At 43.3% G+C, this 22,043-nt stretch overlaps 1 protein-coding gene across 1 annotated transcript in view; it reads right to left on the bottom strand.

Annotated features, from left to right (window-relative positions):
- The window catches only part of ADRBK2 (adrenergic, beta, receptor kinase 2), a 120,164-nt gene extending 98,408 nt beyond the window's left edge, over positions 1–21,756 (bottom strand). Inside the window, exon 1 of the mRNA XM_011975365.1 lies at positions 21,624–21,756. Coding sequence (XP_011830755.1) covers positions 21,624–21,756 — 133 coding nt within the window. The remainder of the gene's footprint in view (positions 1–21,623) is intronic.
- Positions 21,757–22,043: the final 287 nt, after the last annotated feature.

The following is a 22,043-nucleotide window of genomic DNA, read 5'->3' as shown; positions in this document are numbered from 1 at the left end:
CCCAGTACAAGGGAAGGGCAGTGGACACAGCTGCTATTCCCTGATCCCTACTCCAAACAGCTGCCCAAAGGATCCCTCTACTTCCACAGATATTCATCTTATCACCCATCCCAACAGTGCACAGACATCTGCAAGTCCTACGGCAAGATGACTTGGAGACAGGTGCGTGGGCTAAGACTTCACACTAAGAGAATCATCATCAGCCAGGCGCGGTGGCTCATGCCTGTAATCCCAGCACTTTGGGAGGCCAAGGCAGGCGGATCACGAGGTCAGGAGATGGAGACCATCCTGGCTAACACGGTGAAACCTTGTCTCTACTAAAAATACAAAAAATTAGCCAGGCATGGTGGTGGGCGCCTGTAGTCCCAGTTACTCGGGAGGCTGAGACAGGAGAATGGCGTGAACCCTCGAGGGTAGAGCAGTGAGCCAAGATCGTGCCACTGCACTCCAGCCTGGGCGACAAAGCCAGACTCCGTCTCAAAAAAAAAAAAAAAAAAAAAGAGAGAGAGAGAATCATCATCTAGTATACACTCTTTATATTAAATGCTGCAAATAACAGTTTGATACTAATGGCAGTTGAAATCATTGTGTGCGGAAACAGAAAGTCAACCAGAAAAGAAGAGTCAATTCCTCAGATGTGTAAAATACTCAACTAGAAGCTTTAGAATTACAAAGAGAACATAGCCTCAGAGATGAGCTTTGACCTCAAGGATGAGGTGGGAAACATTAAAGAGGCACCTCACAGTATTACACTTTCCACAGTAAGCGCCCAATGAATGCTACAGACAATAAGTAGAGCAGGAATATCAAAAGAGATAATTCATATTCAGAAATCAGGGTTTTTGTTGTTGTTGTTGTTGTTGTTTTATGACGGAGTCTCGCTCTGTTGCCCAGGCTGGAGCTCAGTGACCCGATCTCGGCTCACTGCAAGCTCCGCCTCCCGGGCTCATGCCATTCTCCTGCCTCGGCCTCCTGAATAGCTGGGACTACAGGCGCCCATCACCACGCCCGGTTAATTGTTTGCATTTTTAGTAGAGACGGGGTTTCACTGTGTTAGCCAGGATGGTCTCAATCTCCTGATCTCGTGATCCGCCTGCCTCGGCCTCCCGAAGTGCTGGGATTACAGGCATGAGCTACCGCACCCAGCCAGAAATCACGATTTTAAGCTAATCCCTGAATGGTGAATCTTTGTGAAGAGGACAGGAAAGAAGGTGGCCTTCCACAGAGGGAGACAGACTGTGAAAGCAGATGCAGGGTGCCAGGAGCATGATGCATGTTCACAGTGAACGCTGAAATTAAGAGATGAGGAAAAAAAGATGGAGGCAAGTTCTGGGTACCTGAGTGACAGGAACAAGCTGACCGCACCCTGCAGTGGGGGCTTAGGAAAGCTTCGGAATGCAATCAAACCGTGATAAGACTGTTTTCAGACTGCCAGATAACAGAAAAAGAGCTGGAGATTGGAAGTGCCTGATCCTAATTCTTGGCCAGAGGCTATGCTTCCCAGCAAAAATTAAAAGTTTAACAAAAGGGCTGGAGAAAGAAAAAAATCAAAATAGGATAGCCAGGAAGGAAGGTCCTGAACTGTCTGGGTCAGGGCAATAATGGCATAACTAAGGTGGCTGTGGTGGGAATGGAGGATAATGGGGCAGGAGAGACAAGGACAAGAAGGCATCAGCGAGGCGTCAGAGCTTTGGATCCTGGACAGCCTGGAGAACAGTGGTGTCATTAATGTCAATAGAAAGGGAGGAAAGGACACCAGGTGTGCATGTGCATATGTGTGTATGCGTGAATACAGATGTGCAGGTTTCTTAGTTTGCATTTTTCTGGTCAGGGAGGTGATAATTAGTGAGGTATTGGATATGTTCTGGTAGAGGCAACGGCAACACATTACACTAGCAATGATCATTCATTATGAAATGAACAACAGAACTGAAACGAGCTGGCTCACTAAGGCTGCACCAAAGCTGTGCCATCAAGTAAGTGCAGAGGTTACTTGTGGGAAGGGACAGGTGCAAACAAGTATGCAGGAGACAGAGAGGAGCACAAGCCAAAGGTGGGGCCTTACAAGGCGGGAATCAGGAAGGCCTGATTCCGTCGTAGCCGCTGCATCCCTCTGTCTTGTCACTTCATCTTTCTGCGCATTAGCTAGCCCCTCTCCTTCTATATTTTTGAATAACTTAAGAAAGTATGGCCGGGCGCAGTGGCCCACACCCATAATCCAGCCCTTTGGGAGGCTGAGGCAGGCAGACTGCTTTGAGCTCGGGAGTATGAGACCAGCCTGGACAACATGGAGAAACCCCGTCTCTACAAAAAATACAAAAATTAGCCACGTGTGGTGGCACACACCTGTGTTTCCAGCTACTCAGGAAGCTGAGGCTGGAGAATCACTTGAACCCGGGAGGCAAAGTTTGCAGTGAGCCGAGATCGCGCCACTGTACTCCAGCCTGGGTTACAAAATGAGACCCTGCCTCAAAAAACAAAAAGAAAAGAAAATAAGCTTTATAGAATGTATTTATTCCCCTGAATTATAGAAACTATGTATACAGTTACCCCAAAACTATGGCATTGAACTTCTCCTTGAGTCTTCTCTTCCTTATTCAGTTCTGGCTCCAGAACATATCCCAGGCCACCCATTCTTGCATCTCTGATGCTCTTACTCTGACAAAAGGCAACTTTGGCGACTTCCTAAATGGGATAGGGGTCACCAGATTCTTCTTCCTATTTCCATGTTCCCACTCTGATCCCAGCAATTCATTCTTCATAAAGAGGCTAGAATGATCTTAAAACATACATCGGGCCTGGTCAAAACCCACCAGAGCTTCCCATCACACTTAAAACCTTGGCTCCTGCGCAGTTCTCTGCCTCCCTCTTCTCTCTCATCGGGTGCTGCCCGTGTGGGCCTTCTGGTAGTTTCTGAAATGCACTGCCCTCTCTCCTGCCCCGGCTGATGACGACGCTGCTCCCCATGATCCCCTGATCACATCCTCAAAGAAATGTCCCCAAACAACTAATCTAAGTAAGCGCTACTCGGTCTCCTTCAGGTCGTGGCTCTTCATGATCCCACTGCACAGCAGATGCTGGGATCTGGCTGATACCCTCATGCTGAGGGAGCTGATCCCCGCATCCCACCCAAGGTCAGTGTTCCCTGCATTCCAGCGCCTGCTGCACACCAACGAGCTGTATGGTTCTACCAACTCACTTCCTGCCAGTGCTCCTTAGTTTCCTCATCAATCAAATGAAGGGGGTAAACTCTCAAGTTTCACTTAGGCCTAACATTCTGTGGTTTCATGAATTCAAGTGGGGTCAGTTTTGATTTCATTCTCTTCTGCTGGTGATCTTACTGCTATTTTGACAAAGAGAGGAGGGATTTAAAAAAAAAAAAGGCAAAGGACGTCAACAGGACACAGTTGGAAAAACTGGTTATTTTACCAAGGCTTCAACTGAAACAGTGTGTTTCCCTTCAAGGAATCAAGCTTAACATGTACAGCCAATAAAAGCCCGTTGGCGAGAACTGGCCTCATACCTTGTCTATACAGTCTCTGCACAGGGTTCCTAACCCATGGTCAGTAAAGAATGTCACTTTCTAACAGGTCTGGGAGCTCCCAGTTTATCCTGGGACCTCAAGAGGAGAGGATCACCCAACTCACAGGTATTTGAGGATACAAACCCATGGCTGGGCTTTAAGGGTCTTATCTAAGATTCCTTGTGGAATAGAGTCTCATCAAAGCTAATCCAAAAGGCCCATGTAAAAATAACCATTCTTGCCGCCCTTTATACAAATAATCAGGCCAAAAGTATAAAACTAACGTTTATTCATAATTAGTTTTTACCAAACATGAGGACTGGAGAGAAAAATTTTGTTCCAAAGGTTATCATACATTTGTCATTAAATCCTAGTCTCATTAATTGTTTTTAAGCTTTCTGCCTACATTTAGACTAACCCTGCCTATTCCTGTGAATCAAGTGGTGATCTTCTGCAGCTTGAAAAAAAAAAGAAAAGAAAAACAGGGATGGGTAATGTAAAAATGTGAATCAATATACTAGTTCTGGGCAATTATCTTGCAAATTCTGTCAGGTAACGGAAGTGAGTAAGGTGTCCATAACCCAGAGGTTTCTTTGTTTGGGAAAATAAAACCAAGGAACTTCACAGACCCCCACAGGGGAACTCTATATGTTGGCGAGTAAAATTTTAGATGGAAATTACCTACCACACCACACTTGTGGGAACTGCTGTCCTCACTCTACTATTTGCAATAGGGTTACACACAGTAGCACCTTCTAGCTGAAATACTGGACAGAAAGTTTCCATTGCTGTCATATTTCGCTTAATTATTATCCCTATAGCAGGGATAACATTTACTAACAAAAAGGAAGCATGAAAGTTTTACTATCACTAAGTCTGCTAGGACTTTTTATTGGGTCTAGCGATGCACTTTTAAATGAAACATGCTGCTTTTGGATTAACACCTCTAGTATAGTAAAGGAAAATCTACAGGTACTTAAAAATCAAATCAAAATTATTGACAGGCTTAGGGAAAATGCCGGCTTCAGCCCCGAGTGGCTACAATCCCTCTTTAATAAATTGCAGTCTTCTTTATGGAATTCTTTAACTCCTTTATTAATCCCTCTCTTACTTGTATGTCTTGTATTGATATTTGGACCCTGTCTACACAACACTACAACTCAAATTGTTTCTTCTTGCCTAGAAGCAATCAAACTCCAAATGGTGCTATCAACTGAACAACACATGGACACGCCATTCTTCCGAGGACCGTGATCGGCCCCAGGAGGAACCTTAGCTCTGTTCCCCACAACACCCTTTTTCCGCAGGAAGTAGCCAGAAAGAGTCATCACCCAAAACCCTCCAACAGCAGTTTGTGTGGCGTCTCGACAAGGGGGAACGTTGTAGGAGTTATTAAGAAATTATTTTAGGCAGATAGGGAGGAAAAGTTTTGGGACGTTTTCCTTTTTTAAAGCATCTTGGGAAAAGTTTCTTGTAAAGCCCCTGCTCTTAGAATCAGGCTGGCAACCTTTGATATCCAAATACAGGCCATTAGAAACTAGGTCCACCCAACAGGACAATCACCGCCGCCTTCCTGCCCTTGCCCCACGTTCCTGGCAACCTGATGGCCCCCGCACATCCCCACGTGTGTAGAACATCACGGTGCCCTGCATTTGCATATTAAAAGGCTAGAGTGGGAGGGCCAGCTTTTGCCTCGGGCTATGTGAAAGACAGGCCTGGTCAAACCAATCCCCCGAGCCCTGTGCAAAACCGACAGCGCCTCCTCCAGCCTTTCTCTATATACACCTGGCTGGTCTCTGCCCCATTTGGGGTTCCCTCTCTTGGCTTTGGAGCGCCCCTCCCTCTGTCTCTGTACAGGGGAGCTTCTTCCTTCCCCCTTCCTTCTTGCCTATTAAACTCTCCGCTCCTTAAAACCACACACACACACAAAAAGATGAAGGAATGTGGGGAGCAGGAGAGAGTAAAGGAAGAGAGAAGGGGGAGAGGGAACCATTTTTTGTGGGAAATGAATCATAATGCTTTCTCCTGGCAACAAGTAGCTACCTCAGGAAGAAACCAACCACTTCATGGACATTCCAGCACCACTTAACCTGCTGCTGCCCCTTAAGACATTTCAAAAACTTAGTTTGGTCTGCCTCAGTGGCTCATAATCCCAGCATTTTGGGAGGCTAGGATAGGAGGATCGCTTGAAGCCAGGAGTTTGAAACCAGTCTGGGCAACAGCCAGATCCTATCTCTACAAAAAAAAAAAAAAAAAAAAATACTAGCCAGGTATGATGGTGTGTGCCTGTAGTCCTAGCTACCCTGGAGACTGAGATGGGACGATCGCGTGAGTCCAGAAGTTCGAGGCAGCAGTGAGCTATGATTTCGCCTCTAAACTCCAGCTTGGGCAACAGAGCAAGACCCTTTCTCAAAAACAAACAAACAAACTCCTTACTCAGCTTAGTACAGGGGTCAAAAGCTTTAGCTTGGAGTGTGGCAGACTCCAGCTCAGCCCATCACTATGTGCAAGACACCAGGCAAATCCCTTCACCTCTGAGGCTCGGCTCCTCGCCTGTAAAAGGGGGCCAAGAACGACCTGCACAGGGTCCTTCTGAAGACGAAATGAGACCACATATATAGAGCACTAAGCACCAAGGGGCTCAGTAACTGTTGTCATCACCCCAAACTGTACGGATACAGCCTTTTCTAAAGCTTCTTAGTCTAACCTGTGCTGTTATGGGTAACCTGGAAGCCAACCATCATGTTTGTGTTGTAACAAAGGTGCTATCTGTCTAGGATTTTACAGGGGGTGTCTCAGTTTCAAATATTTATCAGATTTTTCCACCAAGAGCCAAATACTTTATTTCAAAAATAAAATTATGCTTTAAGGGCATAATACAATAATAAGGACCAGACTTAATCTCTCAACATGAACAACCGGGAAGCTGGACAGAAAAGTTCCATAAAATAACTGTCTTCAGACATGAAAAGGGCTGCGGTCTTTCAGAGAAGGAAAATAAACCAGGAGGATCCCAGGATGGGCTGGCTCTTGGCCTGGAGGTACCTTAGTATAGCGGTCAACTGCACTGAACTGCAGCGCTAGGAGGGGGACCCAAGCAGACCATGGTGGTCTTGCTGAGGTGAAGGCATCAAGAGTTCAGGGATGCTGAGGTTCCTGGAAACACCAAAAAAAATGTAAAAAATGAAATGAACAGGTACAGCTAATAAGCCAGTGTGGCAACAACCTAACATACCAAAGTATATTCAATTCAAAAGACAACAGGAAAAGGAGGAAAAGGAACAAACAGAAAACAGGAGGATGGGAGACTTAAGTCCAACTGTTTTGATAACTAATTGCAAATGATCTAAAAATTATAATGAAATAACAGGGATTGTTAGTCTGGGTTTAAAAAACAGTCTCAAGCAGAGTCTGCCTGTAACAAACACATTTTAAATAGAGACACTTTGAAATTAAAGAATGGAGAAGAGATGTACCATGCAAACACTAACATCAAGAAAGCTGGAGGGACTAAATCAATATTAGACAATGTGGATGCCAGAGCAATATATTGCCAGGATAAAAGACATTTCACTGTGATAAGTGAGTCAATTCCTCAAAAAGACATCACAAGCATAAAGTCTGTGCACCTATCAGAGAGGATCCAGCAATTCCTCTCCCAGGTATTCACCAAAGAGAAATGATGGTGTATGTTCACAAGGCTTGTGCAGAAATGCCTGTGGCAGCTTTATTCATACTTGCCCCACACTGGAAATAATTCCAGTGTCCACAGACAAGTGAACTGTGTTAAGTGCACAGAAAATAATAGTATTCAGCAATAAAAAGAAACAAAATCCTGGCTGGACATGTTGGCTCACGCCTGTAATCCCAGCACTTTGGGAGGCCAAGGCAGGCGGATCACCTGAGGTCAGGAGTTCAAGACCAGCCTGGCCAACATGGCGAAACCTTGTCTCTACTAAAAATACAAAAATAAGCCAGGCGTGGTGGCGGGTGCCTGTAGTTCCAGCTACTTGGGAGGCTGAGGTACAAGAATCGCATGAACCCGCGAGGCAGAGGTTGTAGTAAGCCGAGATTGCGCCATTGCACTCCAGCCTGGGCAACAAAGCGAGACTCCGTCTCAAAAAAGAAGAAAAAAGGCCGGGCGCGGTGGCTCAAGCCTGTAATCCTAGCACTTTGGGAGGCCGAGACGGGCGGATCACGAGGTCAGGAGATCGAGACCATCCTGGCTAACACGGTGAAACCTCGTCTCTACTAAAAAATACAAAAAATTAGCCGGGCGTAGTGGCGGGCGCCTGTAGTCCCAGCTACTCGGGAGGCTGAGGCAGGAGAATGGCATAAACCCGGGAGGCGGAGCTTGCAGTAAGCTGAGATCCGGCCACTGCACTCCAGCCTGGGCGACAGAGCAAGACTCCGTCTCCAAAAAAAAAAAAAAAAAAAAAAAAAAAAAAAAAATCCTGATACAGGAGACACAGTATGGAAGAATCTCAAGAATATTATGCTGAGCAACGTAAACCAGACACAAAAGAACATGTACTGTTTGAATCCACTTATATGAAGTTCTAGAAAAGCTGAATGTGATCTATTGTGACTGAAAGCAGATCAGTGGCTGCCCAGGGCTGGGGTGAGTTGAACCCAAAGGGTAAGACTATACTTTTTGAAGTTATGGAAATGCATATTATAGAAATGCATATTATATATCCATTAAATTGTTTTAAAAAGTAAGAGTATAAGTACAGAGCACGTTTATTAGTAAACAAGAAAAAAATAAATAACATTGGATTCTTATATTTAGTACCTCATGAACAGGAAATCAAGTATATTCTGAAAATAAACTAAAAGGCAACAATGAAAGAAAGGGCCAAAATCACTGTTCCCAGCAAGCTATTCCACGTCAAGTTCTTTTCTGTCACCAATTGTGAACTCAATTGCTGGCTGAAAAGTAGAAGCCAAAAACAACTAATTTCAATCTTCTTAAATAGACACAAATTTTAAGATAAGGAAATGAATTCCTAAAGAGCAAACTCCAAAGGCTGACAATGATTTAAACTAAAAAATATATATATATTTCTTTGGAGAGTAAGTGCATCATACAAGGTAAGAATATTTGCTTCTTTAAAAAGTTGTCCTAGTTTCTCTTTTTGTGTTCCAATGCTATAAACAGACTCTCTGGGGGCCTAGAAGGACTCTCTCTGTCCCAGCTGGGATTTCACTCCTGACTCACACCCGTAAGAATCTTCTCTGTTCATCTAGCAAAAAGCTATCAGCCTCAGGACAAAGCTCTTAGCTTAATGCTGACCTCAAAGCCCCAGCTAGAATGCAGAGGAGGTGTGACAATACTCCAGCAAACGGCCCACTGTGCAAATCAAGTTACTTTAATTCCAAGAGGCATAAACATCATCGCCCTACAGTCTCAACCTCTTATCTGAACCTCTCCTTTATCTTTAGACCTGAGGACACAGTGTCCCCAGCAAACCACTTCTCCCCGCAACCCTTTTTTGTACTGCAATATAATTTCTTACAAATCCATGACTTCTCTCTACTTCCATGGCTACCCCAATGGTCCAAAGGCCAGCATCGTCTCTCATAGCCTCTAGCTTTCTAAGAGGCCTCTGAAACGGTTTGGATGTGTAGCCGTGCCCAAATTCCATGCTGAATTATAATCCCCAGTGTTGAAGGAGGGGCCTGGTGGAAGGTGACTGGGTCATGGGGACGGATTTCCTCCTTGCTGTTCTCTAAGTTCTCACAAGATCTGATGGTTTAACAGTGTGTGGCACCTCGCCTTTCTCTCTCTCCCTCTCTCCGCCCCCCGCCCTCCCCTTCCTCCCTCCCTCTGTCTCTCCTGCCTTCATGTGAAGAAGGTGCTTGCATCCCCTTTGCCTTCTGCCATGACTGTAAGTTTCCTGAGGCCTCCCAGTCACGCTTCCTGTTAGGCCTGTGGAAATGTGAGTCAATTAAACCTCTTTTCTTCATAAGTTACTCAGTCTCAAGCAGTTGTTTACAGCAGTGTGAGACAGGACTAACACAGCCTCCCTCGCCCATGCCTCCCCAACAGCCAGACTGATCCAGGAGCACTTGAGTCAGATTATGCCATCCCAACTCTCAGACTTCCCCATGTCCCACCTCATTCTGAGTAAGAGCAGAAAACCTCACAAGGGCCTCAAGGGCCTGGCCACTCTCCACCCCCACCCCCACTCCCACTGTACTTCCTGCCCTGCAGCCCCCTGGCCTTGTTGTGCCTCAACCGGGAGGTTCCAGCCTTAGGGTCTTTGCCCTGCTGAACACTTCACCTGGGTACTCTCCCCCCAGATAAATCCACAGGGGCTCGGCACCTCCTCTCCCAGAGGACTTTGCTCAATTGTCCTTTATGAACGGCACCTTAACTTAAAATGCCCTGTTTAAAGCCGCCACATGCACCAGCGCTCCCTGCCTCTCTTCACAGCTCTTCTACCCTCCTTGAGATTTACCCCCTTGTGGGCAGTATGTATTTGTGGATCTTTCTCCCCCAAGAAGGAGGAGTTAGCTCCAAATGGGTGTGGATTTCTGCTTTTGTTCACTAAGGGATTCCCCAGTGCTTAGGAGAAACGTATGGCACATAATTAAATTTATTAAATGAACAACTGAATGTTTAGCAACAAGTTTCAAACAAAGCTTAACCATCACCTCCATAGCACATCTCTATATTTCTTGGTTTTAACTTTGACTAGAAGTAGAAATACTAAAATAAATCAAAGACAAGGTGTAAAACCGTCAGAAAAGCTATCTCCAAAAAAGGCTAAAACCAGAAGATATTATGACAATGCACCACCACCTTGAATTTCAAAACCAATTGAGGGCTCTTAAAATCCTAAAACAGCCCCATCGTCCCCCACTATCAGTTCAAAAAGTTTACAGAGAACTTTTCCAGTAGAGGTGATGCTTCATAGGTCCTTGGCATTCTCTAGCCATATAGATTAAGATCCCACATTTGCTAATATTGCTGGAGCATATAATTTTTTTTTCCTAAAATACGTTGACCCTGGCAGAGACAGAGCTACAAAGTTGAGTTTAGCTGCAGAGGCTGGCTGATCAGCAAGGCTTACGTTTTGGCTAAGAGAGTAGCTTCTCCACATTTGCCTTAGGATTTAAATTCGTGCCTCAGGAAAATGACCAGTAGGCTCTTCTGGGAATCTCAGGGGCTCCCTGGCGATAGTAAACACACTTAACAACTGTTCAATACTGGAATGCCAGAGGTCTGTGCGCTTCCACACATACTTTGCTACCCATCTTTTGCAGGGTGAGCTGGTTAGGGATGGGAGCCTTCTGTCTTAGTCTTCTCTGTGCGTTTTTGTTTAATGAGACATTCCCAGTAAAGGACTCAAACATATTTGATTGAATGTCCCCTTCAGCAAAGCACATAAAGTAGACCAGCTACAGAGAGATCTTTGTGCACAGCTGCCAAATCCTGGATTTTGGTATCATTATATAGGAAATAAAAATTATACAGTTGATATGTCATTTTTTTTTAAAGAACTTCATATGCATGCTAATTTCCACACTAAATTTTGCAGGTGATAGGCAGAAAAAGCAGATGACTTCCAACTCTGGCTCTGCCACTTGGGAGTTGTGCAACCTTGATCATATTATTTTACCACCACATAAAATACTCACTGAAGTGTCTAGTACACAGGTAGCATCACTGTCTTAAACTAATAGTAAACCCAATTATAGACTAATAGTATTCCAATCACACAATCAGAAGAGCTCAGGGAAAATTAAGCAGTAAAAATTTAACAGAAGAAAATCTTTGCGAATTTGTTAGGCAAAAAGCTCTTAAATATGACACTAAAGGCTGGGCTTGGTGGCTCACGCCTGTAATCCTAGCACTTTGGGAGGCTAAGGCCGGTGGATTGCCAGTGGATAGCCGAGCCCAGTGGCTCACACCTGTAATCCCAGCACTTTGGGAGGCTGAGGTGGGTGGATCTCTTGAGCCCAGGAGTCCAAAATCAGCCTGGGCAACATGGCAAATCCTTGTCTCTACAAAAAATACAAAAATTAGCCAGGCATGTTGGCATGTGCCTGTGCCTGTAGTCCTAGCTACTCGGGAGGCTGAGGTAGGAGGACTGCTTGAGCCCAGGAGGTTGAGGCTGCAGTGAGCTGAGACTGTACCACTGCATTCCAGCCTGGGCCACAAAACGAGACCCGTCTCAAAAAATAAATAAATAACATTTAAAAAAAAAAAGATAATATATTTGCTAGCTGGCAAATCAGCGATCCTCCAGTTTCCAGTGATTAGTAGATGTTAAAGGATTGTGCTTTTCCAGTAAAATGCAGCTTTTCTGAATTGTTTTTGGGTGGGGCGATGATAATTATGGCTGGTCTTTGAACTTGAATGATAATTTTAAGAAGGAAAACCAGCCCTACTAAGCTGGGTTAAAAAAAAAAAAAAAAAAAGACAACCAAATTTTCCCATAGAACTGGTTTAGCCTTTTTCTCCTCTTTTTATCCTTTTTAACCCAAAACGCTCAGATGTCCCAAATGTTCAGAGCCACAGAGGCTGCACTGTGGGGGCATGTGGCGGCTCCCAGCCTGGGCAGAATCCAGCACCAGGAGCTGATGCCCAGACTTGTTTAGTCCAACACAGATAATGAAGTCAGCTGAAAAGACCGCCCTGCCAGTAGGTTTGTAAGTAATAGCTTTTCCTCTCCCCTAGTGTCTTTCCTCTCTGGGCAGCATTTTTATTAGGAAACCTAAGTTGAAACTGTGCAGAGGCTGTGACCCTAAGTCACCCAGGCTCCCCTTACTGCTTGCACCCTGTCACTTCACTGCCTCTTCAACAGAAAATCCAATTAGCTGTGCTTAGTCCAGTGTTGGTCTCTGCTGTTTGAAAGTTTACACGCCTCTTTAACTCCTTCCCTCACTAAAAGTCTCCACAAAGGCATGGATAATGGATGCAGAATTGAATAGGGCCCCAGGTTTTTCTCCTCTGAGGCTGTGGTTGCTCTGGTTAGAAAAATCTTATAGATAAGGCAGGGTGGGAACTGACTGTGTCACTGTCAATCAGGGGATCTGTCAGGGGAGGCCCTTCACTGTGACAGAAACAAACACTTCCAAACAAAGGTAGGAACACAGAGGAAAACAAAGTTGAAGTTGGTTCCCAGGATAACATTTCGCTGTCTACAACCTTATGCAAGAGGGCTCTACTTGCTATAATTTAACCTTAACCATTGAATCCAAAGCTGCTGACTTATACATGTTTTCAGCTTTTAACCATCTATGTGTTGTATTTTAGATAATTAAACATATCAAGCAATAATTTTACAAATTATGAAATCGATTGGCAACTTTATTCATTGAAACTGACAAAAAAAAAACAAGTGATCCTAAAATGTTTTATGTTTTTTAGTATTTGGGGTTATTTTTTGTAATTACCAAATTTTTAAAATAAGCATCTATGGTATATCTACATCCATCTTCATTATGATAGAGACTGCTCAGAATTTTTGTGTGTGTGTGTGAAAAAAGGACTTTTAAAGGTAGTAGCTTCTGTTTTTATCAATGCATTATTTTTTATAATGAAACACACACCTTTGCTTTCAAAGCCCACAGCAAGTACATTTCTTATGCCTTGGCCCTAAATGTCAAATATAATTTATGTATTCTTTCTAGATAAATGTTCTTTGAAACCATGCTAAATATGTTTGAGATCAACTTAAAAAACATTTAAGAAATTAAAGTGAAAAGTAAAAATTGAAAGGAAATAAAAGACACCAAACTGGAAACAAAGTAGTAAAACTTCTTTTATTCAGATAGGATTCCATACATAAAAAATCCTCAGGAATACACATACACACACGCACGCACGCGCACACACACACACACACATGCAAACATATCTTACTAGAACTGATAAACCAGTTCAGAAAGATCACTGGATACAAGATCACTACAAAAAAACTCATTCTATCTCCATGTACTAGCAATGAATAACCAAAATTAAAATAAAGAAAACAATTCCATTCACAATAGCATCAAAAAGATTAAAATATTTGGGAATAAATTTAATGAGAAATAACAAATCGGATATCCACATGCAAAAAAGATATATTTAGACATTGCCTTACACCATAGACAAAAATTTACTCAAAATCGACCACAGACCGAAATATAAGAGCTACAACAATAAAACTACTAGAAGAAAACCTTTGCGAATTTGTTAGGCAAAAAGCTCTTAAATATGACACTAAAGGCCGGGCTCGGTGGCTCACACCTGTAATCCCAGCACTTTGGGAGACCAAGGCGGGTGGATTGCCTGAGCTCAGGAGTTCATGACCAGCCTGGGTCACACTGTGAAACCCCATCTCTACTAAAATACAAAAAATTAGCTGGGCATGGTGGCATGCACCTGTAATCCCAGCAACTCTGGAAGCTGAGACAGAAGAATTGCTTGAACCTGGGAGGCGGAGGTTTCAGTGAGCCCAGATTGCACCACTGCCCTCCAGCCTGGGTGACAGAGTGAGACTCCATCTACTAAAATACAAAAAATTAGCTGGGCATGGTGGCATGCACCTGTAATCCCAGCTACTTGGGAGGCTGAGGCAGGAGAGTTGCTTGAACCTGGGAGGCGGAGGTTTCAGTGAGCCCAGATTGCACCACTGCCCTCCAGCCTGGGTGACAGAGTGAGACTCCATCTCAAAAAAAAAAAAAAAAAAAAAAAACACTAAAAAAAAGAAAAAAAAAAAAAAAAAAAAAAAAGACACTAAAGTATGAGTCATAAAAGAAAAAATGTATAAATTGGACTTCAAAATTAAAACCTGTGCTTCAAAAGTCACCATTAGGAAAATGAAAGAGACTGGATTCCAGCCACCAACCAGAAGAAAACATTTGTAAATCACACGTAAACAACAAATAACATAGATAAAGAGAATCCAACTTTCAGGATGGGTAAAAGATTTAAATAGACATTTTACTAAAGAAAATATACAAATAACTAATTAGCACAAACATGTTTAATATCATTAGCTATTGAAGAAATACAAATCAAGACCACAATAAGATACCACTGCCTATCCATTCAGATGGATATAAAAAAGACTGATGACAACAAGTATTGACGAGGATATAGTAAACCTGGAATGCTCATAAATTGACAGTGGGAATGTAAAACAGTACAGGCACTTTGAAAAGCAATTTGGTAATTTCTTAAAAAGTTAAACACAAATTTGCCATACAACCCAGCAATTCCACTCCTTGGTAAAGACTCAAGAGAAATGAAAATATATGTCCATAAAATACTTGTACACAAATGTTTATAGTAGCATTGCTCTATAAGCAAAAAGTGGCAATAACTGCTCCATAAACAGGCAAAAAGTGGAAATAATCCAAATGCCTATCAACTGCTGAATGAAGAAAGTGTGCTCTGTAGGCCGGGCACCATGGCTCACGCCTGTAATCCCAGCACTTTGAGAGGCCGAGGTGAGATCGCTTGAGGTCCAGGAGTTCGAGACCAGCCTGGGCAACATAGCGAGATCTTGTCTCTACTAAAAATACAAAAATTAGCTGGGTGTGGTGGCATGCACCTGTAATCCCAGCTACTCAGGAGGCTGAGGCACAAGAATCATTTGAACACAGGAGGCGGAGGTTGCAGTGAGCAGAGATCGAGCTACTGTACTCCAGCTTGGGTAGCAGAGCAAGACTCTGTCTCAAAAAAAACCAAAACAAAACAAAAAACGTGTGCTCTTGTCTATAATATGGAATGCTATTTTGCAACAAAAAAGGAATGAAGTACAGATACACACGACATGGATTAACTTCAAAAACCTTATGCTAAGTTAAAGAAGCCGGATGCAAGAGACTACAGACTTCATACCGTATAATTCCATTTTTATGAAATGTCTAAGAAAAGGCAGATAGAGAGAGACAGACAGATGAGTGTTTGTCTGGGGCTGAGGCTGGGAGCAGAGTAACAACAAATGGGCAGGAGGGATCTTTTGGAGGCATGGAAATGTTTTTAAATTGTATTGTGGTGATGGGTGCACAACTGTAGAAATTTACCAAAATCATCACATAATACATTTATAATGGGTAAATGGCATATAGTAGTTTTGCATTCTGAGGGTTGTTTTTTGAGACAGAGTCTTGCTCTATTGCCAAAGCTGGAGAGCATTGGTGCAACCACGACTCACTAAGGCCTTGAAATCCAAGTCTTAAGAAATCCTCCCACCTCAGCCTCCTGAGGAGCTTGGACTACAGGCATGCACCACCACACCCAGCTAATTTTATTTTTAAATTTCTGTAGAGACGGGGTCTCACTGTGTTGTCCCCAAGCTGGTCTCAAACTTCCGGCCTCAAGTGATCGTCCTGCCTCAGCCTTCCAAAGTGTTGGGATTACAACCACACCCGGACAAGTCATTTTTTAAAAAGTAAAAATTGCAAGGCCAGGCAAGGTGGCTCACACCTGTAATCCCAGCACTTTGGGAGGCCAAGGTGGGTGAATCACAAAGTCAGGAGTTTGAGACTAGCCAGGCCAACGTGGTGAAACCCCATCTCTACTTAAAAAAAAAAAAATAGAAAAATTAGCCAGGCATGGTGGCATGTGCCTGTAATCATAGCTACTTGGGAGGCTGAGGCAGGAGAGTTGCTTGAACCGGGGAGGCAGAGGTTGCAGTGAGCTGAAATCGCGCCACTGCACTCCAGCCTGGGTGACAGAGCAAGACTCTGTCTCCCAAAGAAAAAAAAAGTAAAAATTGCAAGTTTTTGTGTCTATATATCAGACACCAAATTATTTCACACAAATTGAAAAAGATTACTATTTAAACTGGGGACTGAGCTCTGAAGTCAGTATTATAAAAGGAAATGCCTTTAATGGCAGTATGTGATATAATATTACATTAATCACCATGTTCTTTATACATGAGAATGACATTTACATACACCATGTATTAAGTATTGATTTGGGGGCTGGGCGCATTGGCTCAAGCCTGTAATCACAGCACTTTGGGAGGCCCAGGCGGGCAGATCATGAGGTCAGGAGCTCAAGACCAGCCTGGCCAGCATGGCAAAACCCCATCTCTACTAAAACTACAAAAATTAGTTGGGCATGGTGGCACATGACTGTAATCCCAGCTACTTGGGAGGCTGAGGCAAGAGCATCACTTGAACCTGGGAGGCGGAGGTTGCAGTGAGCCAAGATTGCGCCACTGCACTCCAGCCTGGGCAACAGAGCAAGCCTGTCTTAAAAAAGTATCTATTTTGGAGTCTCCTTATAATTTCAAACATGCTCCTCTAACAGGAGTGAACATGCAGACAGAGAAGCTAAGTAGACTGTCCACAGACAGATGGACTTTATCAAATGCCATGTGCCTCACTTGCATGTGATGACGTTACAATTTCAATGTATCTTAATGAAGAAAAATAGTCACAAAAGAATCTTAACTATAACTGATAGAATGATTTTCCTGTCTATTCAATAATCAGTATCCCCTTAAAACCAAAGATACTGCGTCAATATCTAAATGTGTAAGTTTTACTGACAGCAAGTTAGGGATCAACTTAACTAACATTTATTAAGATATAATTTCTTTATAAGGATAAGGATAAAAGTAACTGTCACGTAATCCCTTTATTCTGAATAATGGCAATTAAAAACAATTAATGGAGATTTCGCCTGCTGTATTAGTTTTCTCATATTATGCCACAAATCACCACAAACTTAGTGACTTAAAAACAACACCCACGTATCATCTCACAGTTCTGTAGGTCAGAAGCGTGGGTGGGTTCCACTGGGCTCTCTGCTTAGGGTCTCACCAGGACAAATTCAAGGTGTCGGTCAGCCTGGGTTCTTGTTTACAGGCTCTGAGTAGGAATCTGCCTCCAAACCCATTCCAGTTACGGATGGAATTCTGTGCTTTGCGGTTGTGGGATGGAGGTGACTGTTTCCTCGCTGCTGCCAGCCAGGGCCACTCTCAGCTTCTAGGGAGCACCCACACGCCCTCCACCTGCAAAGCCAGCAACAGTGTGTGGAATCTTTCCTGAGCTTCGTATCTTTCTGACTTCCTCCTTTCTGCTGGTCTGAGGAAACGCTGCTTCTAAAGGGCACACGTGAGTAGATTAAGGTCACTTGGACAATCATCTTAATTCCACCTGCAGAATCTCTTTCAGCCATGTTATGCATGGGGGCAATACCACGAGGCAAGGGTCATGGGGTTGCACCAACACACCTGCCTTTCTAATTAAACTATATTTAAAGGCAACTAAATATCCTCTCACTGAGGAATCAAAGTAATCAATGCAGAAGGAATCGTGTATTTAGAAAACTCACCATTTTGTAAGTCCCTAATAAACTCCACTGTTTGTTTTTAATTGCCAGTATTCAGAAGAAAGGGGTTAAGTGCCAGCTACTTTTATCCTCATCCTTATATAGAAATTATATGTCTTAATGAACATTAGTTAAGTTGGTCCCTAACAAAATAACTGATTGAGACAATGATTGTCAATGAGAAACTGACACCGACCGCATCTGAGCCCACTTTAGAGACCTGACTACAGAGACCCTAAGTGGCATGTGCCTCCTGCTACGACGTACACAACACCACCTATAAAGCGCTCCTGCCAAAAAGCAGCTGAGGCTAAACCTCATTAAGCTGTTAGAGCGAACTCTCAGTTTATAGGACATGTAGGAAACACAAGTATAATTTAAATGATACCATTAAAGGCCAGGCATGGTGGCTCACGCTTATAATCCCAGCACTTTGGGAGGCCGAGGCGGGCAGATCACTTGAGGCCAGGAGTTCGACACCAGCCTGGCCAAAATAGCGAAACCCTGTCTCTACTGGGGAGAAAAAAAAAAAAAAATTAGCTGGGTGTGGTGGTGCACGCCTGTAATCCCAGCCACTCAGGAGGCTGAGGCACAAGAACTGCTTGAACCTGGGAGGTGGCAGTTGGAGTGAGCAGAGATTGTGCCACTGCACTCCAGCCTGAGTGACAGAGCAAGACTCTGTCCCCAAAAAATAAATACATAAATAATTTTTAAATGACACCATTAAGAAGCAGACAGAAAAGCCCAGAACATGGAACATTCTACAACACATAGGACCCAGTTTCTTTGGTAAGTTAATTACCTGTGCATGTGCTGGCAGGGGCAATGTTTGGGGAACTGTCTAGATTACAAGAAATATTATCACCAATTACAATACAAGAACAGTATTTGAATCCTGATTCAAACCAAGAGTTAAAAACAAACAAACATTTTTAAGTCAATCAGAGAAATCTGACAATAAACTCAGTATTAGGGTACACCAAGAATCATGATAAATTTCATGTTTGGGATAAAGGTATTGCGGCTGTATAAGAAAGCATGCATATTTTTTAGGGCTGCATATGGGACAAAATGCTGTGACTGCTTTGTTAATTCAGTAACCGCAAAAAAAAGACGGGATGGGAAAACAAAGTATAGCAAGATGGTGAAATACATCAAATCTAGGTGATGTAAATATATATATACACACACATACACACACATACATATACATACATATGGGGTTAATTATTCTAGTCTACTTTCTGTATGTTGAAAATTTTTAACATAAACAATTAGCTTCTATTCACTGAGCATCTGCTGATAGCCAATTGTCGTGTTAAGGGCTTCATGGACACCGCCAGCTAAACCCTCTCAACAGCCTCATGGACCAGAACTATTATTATCCCTACTTTTATAGATAAAAAGTAATGAAATAACAGGCACTTCAGGGTGTAGCCAAACAATCTGCCAGTTCGGCAATGCCTCAGAGGCCAAGTAAATTAAAGACTTCTATGGTTTTCATTTTGAAAACCATTTTTACCAACTGCCCACAGCACACATTGGAGGGCAGTCCCCAAGCCCTATGGAGATCCTATGTGTCAGGGAGCTTGGGAGGTAAGCAAAGAGGGAAAAGGAGCAGATGGGTAGGCAGGTAAGAGGGTGAAACAGAACAAGAGGACCAAAAAACAGTGAGGGGAGAGGGACGGAAAGATGGTGAGGGGAAAGAGTAAGGCAGGAACGCATGGAGTCAGTGCTGGAAGGCGCGAATGGAACCTGGAAAAGGAAGACCTGGAGTGTCAGACACATTTACTCCCACCATGGCCCACCTTCCACTCTCCCCCATCCCTGAGACCAGGCAGAGAAATTGAGACCAGTCTCAATCCCTGAGACTACTACAGAGAAAAATGGGGAGCAGGCCAACACCACCACACAGCTCTGTCAAAACGTAATTACAGATGGCGGTGTGCGCTCTCCCTAAGCCTCCATCAAACTTGGCTTCTCCTGACCACATCCAAGCTGACGAATTGAAGGCAAGAGAAGAAAGTATTTATTTAAACAATGTTTAACAACTTCAGATAAGATTCAGAGCCCATCAGCGCCCGGTGAGGCTGCTCTCAGGGAACGCTCTGTGCAGCTGAGATACTGGGCCACACTAACGCCAATGGGTGCTCAGGTCAGAGCCTCCCGGTGCCAGGGTCTGGTAAGGTTTTAATCCAAGCAACGGGAAATACATGTTTTGGGGGCTGTATGTATGTTTAGGGGGATTGTAGACAGGAAAGGAGCCACAGGAGGGAGAGAGAAGAACAGAAAACAAAAAGAAGAATCCTCGATGCATTTCAGAAACTGGAATGAGAGCTGAAGGGAAAGCAGACTGAAGTTCTGATCCGTGCTACCACCAGAACGAACCTTGAAGGCATTATGCTGAAGAAACCCAGTGCGAAAGGCCACACAGTGTGTGATTCCCTTCATATGGCGCGGCCAACACAAGCAAATCCATGGAGGCAGAAACTCAATTCGTGGTTGCCAGGAGCTGAGGGAGGGTAGAAGGCAGAAGGACTGCTAATGGGTACAAGTTCTTTTGGGGGTGATAAAAACATTCTAAAATTAGGCAGTGCAGATGGTTGTATGACGGTGAATACACAAAAAGTCACTCAACTGTTTACTTTCAATGTGGGGACTGTATGCTATGTGAAATATACCTCAATAAATCCACAAAAAGAAATTAAAAATTTTTTAACTAGCAAATAAAGAGGTAATTCCTTTTTCCCTCCGCTCCCGGAGATACAGAGTTTCTCTCTTGTTATCACCAGCTTTATTTTGTTTTTTAGTACAAAATCAGAAGCAAAGGAGAACATCTGTGTAGCTTATAGTAACCACACACCATGAAAATAATGAGAAGCCGTGAGAACTAACAAAATGAAAGCCAAACTCTTTTAACTTATCTGTTCCCCAACCAGCTCCTGAGGAGCAGGATGAAGTATCTCTGTATGGCAAAGACCAATCGCTTTCCACACACAGTGCTCAGGCTCAGACAGACCACACGTCATCTACTTCTCCAAACCACTCCGTCCACCTTCCCCATTGTACTTCATGGGTGATCAAAGAAGCTGTATCTACCAAAGACCACCTTCACAGACAGGTTAATTTTTGTAAACCAGATAAAGTGGTTTACCAAAATCCAAAGATTTCTGCACCAGCTTCTACTCGTAATTATTTTATTATTTACTGGTTACTATTTTATTATCGGAATAAAGAAGAAGGAGAACTGGGAATTAGAACAAGTCACGCCACCTCCCTGTGTCTACATCTCCTCATCAGCAAACAAAAGGGCAAGCCCAGAATTATCTCGAAGGATACACAGTCTTAAAGGGATCTATCAGTCTATGTCTGTTAATCATGGAAACAGAGCACAAATTGAGTTCTAGGGAAGTTTAATTTCTCGGAATTTTCATAAAGTAATTTCCTCCAGTCATAAAATAATTTTACAGCTATTACCCACAGCTCCCCAGCAAACCACCTCAGTAACCATATGAGGCAGGCAAGACGCAAAGAAAAGAAAGGAATATCCTATTTTCTTACATTCAGCAATGCTGTTTTCATGTAAAAATCCTAGAAATACCCATCTCCTAAGAGCTTATTAATAGACTATGCTACTGGGAATAGAAGTCATTGTTAAATACCTTATTAATTACATGAAATTTCCTTTATTCCCAGCTGCAGCTATAGAGCATATAAAGCACTGGAGGGTGCATTCATTTATTACTATAGTATCGCCCAATTTCATCACTGAAATTACCGTATGCCAAATGAACAAGCAGGACTTACCAATTTTCTGATTGAAAATCTTGTCAAAGGTTATTTCATTTCTCTCTGCAAGGTACTTCTGCATCACACTCCGGATACTGGAAGGGAAGAGTGACACATTTTTAACAATACAGCCTACATTGTGAGTAACCATCCCCAGGATGAGAGAGATACGGGTGTCTTGACTCAAAGATATCAGCTTTACAAGAGACCCTTCTTACCACGACTGCATGGAATGCAGACTAGCCTAAAAGCTGGAAACTTTACAGACGTAGCCACCATCCCCTCCTGCGACACAGGGCCAACATTAACACGTAGAGACTCAGCTGCAGAAAATAACTTCAGGGCTTTGAAAACCCACCCTCAATATATCTGCTCTCCAAAATATTCACAAATGTGTCTGCACGCAGCACACACATGCACACACCCTACACGCACACA

Source organism: Mandrillus leucophaeus, unplaced genomic scaffold (genome assembly GCF_000951045.1).
Source record: "Mandrillus leucophaeus isolate KB7577 unplaced genomic scaffold, Mleu.le_1.0 Scaffold154, whole genome shotgun sequence".
Classification (NCBI taxonomy): domain Eukaryota; kingdom Metazoa; phylum Chordata; class Mammalia; order Primates; family Cercopithecidae; genus Mandrillus; species Mandrillus leucophaeus.
This window is presented reverse-complemented; position numbering and strand designations above follow the sequence as displayed.